General features: G+C 35.1%; 1 protein-coding gene across 1 annotated transcript in view; it reads left to right on the forward strand.

Annotated features, from left to right (window-relative positions):
- The window catches only part of LOC122538988, a 157,393-nt gene extending 151,176 nt beyond the window's left edge, over positions 1-6,217 (forward strand). Inside the window, exon 6 of the mRNA XM_043673543.1 lies at positions 5,996-6,217. Within this exon, the coding sequence (XP_043529478.1) occupies positions 5,996-6,217 (222 nt within the window). The remainder of the gene's footprint in view (positions 1-5,995) is intronic.
- The last annotated feature ends 1,131 nt before the right edge of the window (positions 6,218-7,348 follow it).

Here is a 7,348-nt window from a genome sequence, read left to right on the forward strand (position 1 = left end):
AAAATGACAAATTGCTAAAAAAAAAAAAAAAATATAAGAACGCTTGTTCAATTATATATTTTACCAGAGTTCGATGAAATATTCATTCATCGAGGTGAGAAGCAATTCTTCAACAATTTTCCAATTTTGGAACTAGGATAGAAGATTTTAACCAGTACGAGACTAAAGTAACTCGCTCGTTTTCAATTTAAATGAAAAGAAAAAAAAGAATCTCTCGCCTCCCCGTTAATAATTATAATTACGAGGCACGATCGATCAAAGAATCCGCGTATTTAATTGACACGAAATTAACGAATCGTTCCAAGGAAAGCGTCCGCGTTATTGTTTCTTTCTTTCTTTTTTTTTAATTGAGAGCCGCTCGCGGTGACAATGAAATTCACGTTCACTAGCGCCATTTGAAATTCCGATTACGCGTGTTTCGAATAATTACGCGTTCGGTTTTTCCCACCGTCGGGGAGGGAATAATAATTCCGGGGGATCGGACGGCTGTGAAATAAGAATGATTGGACGGTGCGCGACATCTGACGGCCGATGAATTTTTTAAGGATTTTCATTGCCTTGTTTTTGGATATCGCAGGCAATAAACATCGATACCGGTGAATGCATTATTGATTTCGAACGCTTGCTCCATTTCACTTCGTTTAATCTATTCAGTCTACGACGTTTATGTGTGATGGAATATTTGCATGTAACTTTGGCCATTACGTATGGAAAAAATGTATGTTTGTTGTTCGGTTGAAAAAAAAAAAAAAAAAGAAAAATGCATAAATGAAGGTTTCGAAAAGTAACTGCGTGTAATAAATAATCGTTATCGAAGGAATTTAGAGAAAACGGGAGCTACGAGTGTTTGAAGCGTGATACGAAATGTAATGCAGAGAATGTTGGAAAATATGAATATAGAATATTTGTCACAAGCCTGTAAAAATTGTGTTAGATGTACTCCTAATTTTCGACACTGTACAAAATTTTAGAGTCGACACAATTTCAGTCTATAATATAATTTAACACAGTAAATGTCAATATATTTAATTAGAACATAATATTTCTGTCAGATGTCAAATTTAAAAAAAAAAAAGAAAACATTACAAGATAATTTTAACAGAATATTCCACGTTCATTTCTTTCGTTTCCACGAAGATACGTAGCTACGAAGAAACTCACTCGTGCACAGAATGAGAACTGTCGATATTATTTCGAGGTTCTTTTTCGAGTATTAATCGCCGACAGGGAGAGGTCGTGCGAAACGAGAATTCAAAATAAACGCGCTTCAGTCGTGCAGCCGAGAGTCTTCTAAGAAGTAATTATTTACTGCTCAGCCCTTTATAATAGTGACAAACGACCGTCGACGTCCGTTCAGTCTGTCCTCGGTGCCTCGAACCTGCGCAACGCGCCTCGGGAAATCGTCTCCTCCAAGCCTCGACTCGGCCGCGCCTAACGATTCTTTAACTCTTTCGTATCAAACGGCGAGCACTGTATTAAAATCTGTACCGGCGGAATTTCACTCGCGAGACGTTACACTCGGTGCCCTCGAATCGTCGCAGCTGGCTCCTGGTAATGGATTACTCCCTGAACGATTTATAATACGCCGATTTATTTATCCATTTTTTTTTTTTTTTTTTTTTTTTGGATAATACTCGAGGTACGTATCCGTAGAGCGTGCACATTGATAAGAACGTTTAACCTCTTGCGCTAGTAACTGGTTCACGGACCATAACGAGTGACCAAATCTCGTCTTCTTTCTGAATTCATCGGTGTATCACTGGATAGAAATTACTGAGAAGTAATAAATTCATTATTTGTTTCGCCTTGGGTTACATTTCAATATATACATAAAACTGAGGAAATATTGCAAATTTTAAATATTGATATTTTGAAAAGTATTGCAATTTTTCAGCGCAAGAGGTTAAAAGTATCCGACGTCGTATTTTTATTGCTTTCAATATTTTCGAGATTGTTTGTAATTAATAGTCTTGAGGAAAAAATATTCGTGCAGTACGTATCGACTCTGACACTTCGAAGTTACGTGAAAGTTTCAGAGAAATTAATATTTATCTAGTACCTAGCAGAGGGGAAAGAATTTAGCCTACACTCTGTTGCTTTCGATATTTCGAAAGTGTTTGTAAATGGTTGACAATGTTCTCACATATTTAACAGTCTCTGGAAAAAAAAAAAATGTTCGTCTAAAATGCAGCGAAAATTCTAATAAGAAAGTATTGGGCTCTAACACTTTTGAAATTGCGTGAAAGTTTCAAAGTGTTATTAATATTTATCGTCTACCCCGAGGCTCCTAGTTAAAAAAAGGGTCGTAAGTCTTCGACATCTCCTGTCTGTTCTTCGACGAACCACGCAGATAAATTTCCAAGGGAACCAAAATAAAACGAACTTAAGGAGAACTTCTAGCAGAAAATTCGAAAGAATCCCGAAGGCACTTGTAGTATTATCTATTGTAGTAGTATGTTATTCTAGTATTATCTAAAAATTCCAAAGAACCTTAATCAAAATAACCTCATTCGAAAATAATAATAATAATAATAATAATAATAATTTCAATCAGTCGCGCAGCTCGGACGCTATATTTCTTCCCCAAAGTCTCGTCGCTGCCTTGGCTTTTTAAAATCAAATCCAAGCGCGCGCTTTGACACACGCCCGCTGCTCTCTCGTCAACGAAGTTTCCATTCCTCGGGAGATTTTTACTGCGCCGTTTGCGACACCTTCCTCTCTTTTGAGCCGCGTGCAGAACCTCCCCGACAGAGGAGGTGATTATCTCTTGGCCAGGAGCAGCTCGCGGGAGATGGTGGGCGGAGGAATAGCCGTGTCTACCCTAGTGCAACGATGATATTTGAATTCGAATACGCGAACGCGCCGCTAGACCGGTGGAAAGGACGTCCGATTTACATTAAATTTACATTGCTATAACTCGGCTCTTTCGCGCGTCGAGATTGATACGGCCAGGCGTATACCAACGCCTTGTACGAACGCGAATCTCCGCCGCGAGCAGGATTCCAGAGCAGGAATATATGTATGCACATACTTTCGTTTCGCGCAACGCTGCGAGAGAAACGTCGATGCGCGTCGGGGATGATAAGATGACGGAGTTGTTCTTTGACCGTTGTTGTCGGGAGAGAAGCAGCGGGAGGAGAGGGAGGTTCTCCTCTCCCCTTGTTCGAGTTTTGTTTCTTTTCTCTGTCTTCGTTGTACGAAACAATGTTGTTTTCTTCTACAAATGTTTTTGGACAGGAGGTAGGATAAAGTTCTTAGGATTCTTGCAAATGAAAGATTGGTGGTGAAAATATATGATACTGGTACGCTTGCGTGCTAATGTAAAATATTGTTGTGCTTTTTGAATCATACGAATAACGTGTAAATTATTGTAAAAGTTATTTACTTGTTTCTATTTCGTCGTGATTTATATCATTCGTAATGTTGATTGTTCTAGTTGTTTTAATTATATTACAAGAAGATATTCTTCTCAGTATAGATTTTCCATCGTTATTAGTATCTTTACAATATGATACTGTGTAGTAATATATATATATATATGATATTGCAATACAATACATATACATATATATGCAATGCAATATTATATAATAGTGTATACAGTCTAATGAAGTATAAAATAAATTAAATTGTGCCATTATTGGTATTCTAGTATCTTTGTAATATAATACTGTAGCATCTTTATAATACTGTACTGTATAATACTATATTAATACTATGGAATTATATATTATTCAATACTATAGCAATGCTATATTAATACTATACTAATATTATATTATCACATATTATAAAATAATATAATATAATAATAATACAATAATATAATAATATAATACAATACTATATAATATAGCAATACTAGTATAATACAATGCAATATGAAATGCTATATTAACACTATACTAATATCATATTATCACATATTATAAAATAATATATAATAATATAATACAATACTATATAATAAGGCAATGATACAGTATAATACAGTGCAATATGAAATGTTATATTAACACTATATTAATATCATATTATCACATATTATAAAATAATATTTAATAATATAATACAATACTATATAATATAGCAATGCTACAGTATAATACAGTGCAATATGAAATGCTATATTAACACTATACTAATATTATATTATCATATATTATAAAATAATATATAATAATATAATATAATACTATATAATATAGCAATGCTACAGTATAATACAGTGCAATATGAAATGCTATATTAACACTATATTAGTATTATATTATCACATATTATAAAATAATATATAGTAATATAATACAATACTATATAATATAGCAATGCTACAGTATAATACAGTACAATGTGAATTGAACTATGCCATTATCGGTATATTGAATTACATATTGAATTATAATGTTACATTATTATAATATTACATTATTGAATTATGCCATTGTACAATAGATACAAGAAACCAAAAGGAGAGAGGTTTTCACTCTATGTTCTCTTACAGGTATTATGGATCCTAAACTAAAGAGAATGTGTAGGTTATTACATCAGAATTCTTGGAATTTTGAGCGTGGATGTGTATCTAACATGTGTATCTAACATTACCAAGAATTTCTGCGGTACGAAAACGAAAATGTAAATATTGCGCAGCCTCGGGGCAGGTAAGTCAGAACAAGTCGAATATTTTCGCTCCGCAGTCGTACAGAAGTTATCGAAAGCATAACATTCGCGTGAAATACGGTCGGTTAAATGCGCATTATTGTAACGAATAATTAAATTTGTAAAAATGAGTCCGGAGGAGAGATCTACTTGAAATACACGTGACGTTGAAACTAAACAAAGAACACGTTATTCTGTGGACAAAATAGCTGGGCAAAACAGTTGATAAAAGTGATGATGAACTTATTAAAAAATCCTCATAATTACGGAAAGAGAAAAAGTTGTGGACATCTACGTTGTTAATACTATACAACAATATATATTGTAAGTATAATATTGCTAGTACAATATGAATTATCATCAAATGTACTCGAGTATCATTATAACTCTATAGTATCGTTATATAATGATATACTGTAATGCTACAGTATAATATATAATTGAATTATTATGTATTATCATCATATTACTGAATGTATTCTATTATCATCACTATCCACGAATAGTACTGCAGTATCATTCGAAACTATAATATCACATAGTCATACAAATGATCTACAAACTACCCCTTTCTCACTTCCCTTTCTCCATTCTTTAACCACCTGCGCTGGCAACTGGATTGCGGACCATAACGAGTGACCAAAACCGTATATAATCGATTCGTCCCTTTCATTTTCTCTTGAATATCGTCGATACGATATCACTGGATAGAAATGATTGAGAAGTGATAAACTTATCATCTGCTTTGCCTGGGTTACATTTAAACATACTTAAAGCTGAGAAAATGTGCAATACTGCAATTTAACTAATATAAAACTGAGAAAACTGAGAAATAATATAAATGCAATTTTGAAGTTCTCGACATTGAGAATATATATACATATATATATATAAACTATATATATAGTGCTACTATACTATACTATATATACTATATACCATATATGTAGTGCTACTATACTATACTATATATACTATATACCATATATATAGTGCTACTATACTATACTATATATACTATATACCATATATAGTGCTACTATACTATACTATATATACTATATACTATATATATAGTGCTACTATACTATACTATATATACTATATACCATATATATAGTGCTACTATACTATACTATATATACTATATACTATACTATATATACTACATATATAGTACTACTATACTATATATATACTAATATAAAACTGAGAAAACTGAGAAATACTGCAATTTTGAAGTTCTCGACAAACAGTTCCTATCACCGATCCACCAATAGCAAAACCTTTCGCGAGAAACCTCCTCTGAAAGCGCAGTGTTCTGTTTGATTTTCAGGTGTCGTGGGTCCGCAGACGCGGTGACGAGCTGCACCTGCTCACCATCGGCCTGGACACGTACGCCAGCGACTCGAGGTTCTCGCTGGCCCTGGAGAAGCCGAACGATTGGCGGTTGCTCCTGCGATCAGCCACCGAACGCGACGGCGGCGTGTACGAGTGTCAAGTCAGTGCTCATCCGCCGTTAATCAGGACCGTCTATCTCACCGTCTCCGGTGAGTAAAAATACACAACGTTGACATTATTTATTCAGGCGTCGTTACGCCATTTTGCGCGATTGTCGCAGCCGCCATTTCGTAGCGTGTCTCCCGGCCTACGCTGACGACACGTATGCACGCGGTACACGCGTGCTATTTGATCTGATGAATTTCGGTGTCACCGATAAATCAGCCGCGTGCTTCAAACGCGGGACAGCCGAGCGACGGATATCCCGCTAATCAAGCGTAACGAGAATTTGACGGGGATACGGGACACGATCATCCGGTTTCCCCCCTCCTCGTTTTCCCTTCGCCAGTGGTCTCGCGTTTCTGTCACTGTCACGCAATTTTTTCGGGAATTTTTTCGGAATGTTCCGAAGTCCGAGTCATTCGGAGCTCGAGTCTGTTTCCGGTGTCAGTTCATTAGGCTGCGAAGACGCGGCGTAGGGATTAATTTGGCGTCGTTTGTTCGTTGATTTGACACTCGGATCATTTCAGTATCACTCAACGATGTGGAAACTAATTTCTCTTCGCATTTCCGAGGAATTCTCGACCAACGATTCGTTCAGGTTTCTTTGGATTTTTAGTTCTCACTTTTGTGGCCAGATATCATTGGTCGGACGCTTAGCATTAATTGACAGTAGTTGAAATAAATAGATTTTTGAAATTACGTTTTTCTGTCGGAATGGACTATTATTAATTCAATCGGACTATTATTAATTGATATTAATTCAATCGGAAATCCGTCGCACTAATTTTGAATAAACTTTTAATCGTGAAGAATACGTGGTTTCTTTTAATAATAATAGTAACAATATTTTAGAATTCGACGCAAAGACAGTGAACTTAATTAATATTGTTTATCCATTATATGTTTCAATGGATCAACAATCTTTCTTGATCACTTGTAATTCAGTAGAAACTTCCAAATTCCAAATGTTATATTTGGCTTTGGTATGTAATGTAATTAGTTTCATTCACTCGAAAAAACGGAAGACTACTTACAGACTTTGGTAAGATTGCTCGTTCGTGTCGAAGTAAAATGTCGTTTCCGACGGTGGGTCGGCTATGAAATTAAAAGGGAAATTTGAAATTTAAATGTCGATTTCGAGCTTGAATTTTGAATTTGAATTTCAAACGGCGGTCGAATCTTAATT

This window comes from Frieseomelitta varia, unplaced genomic scaffold (genome assembly GCF_011392965.1).
Source record: "Frieseomelitta varia isolate USP_RPSP 00005682 unplaced genomic scaffold, Fvar_1.2 scaffold_185, whole genome shotgun sequence".
NCBI lineage: Eukaryota > Metazoa > Arthropoda > Insecta > Hymenoptera > Apidae > Frieseomelitta > Frieseomelitta varia.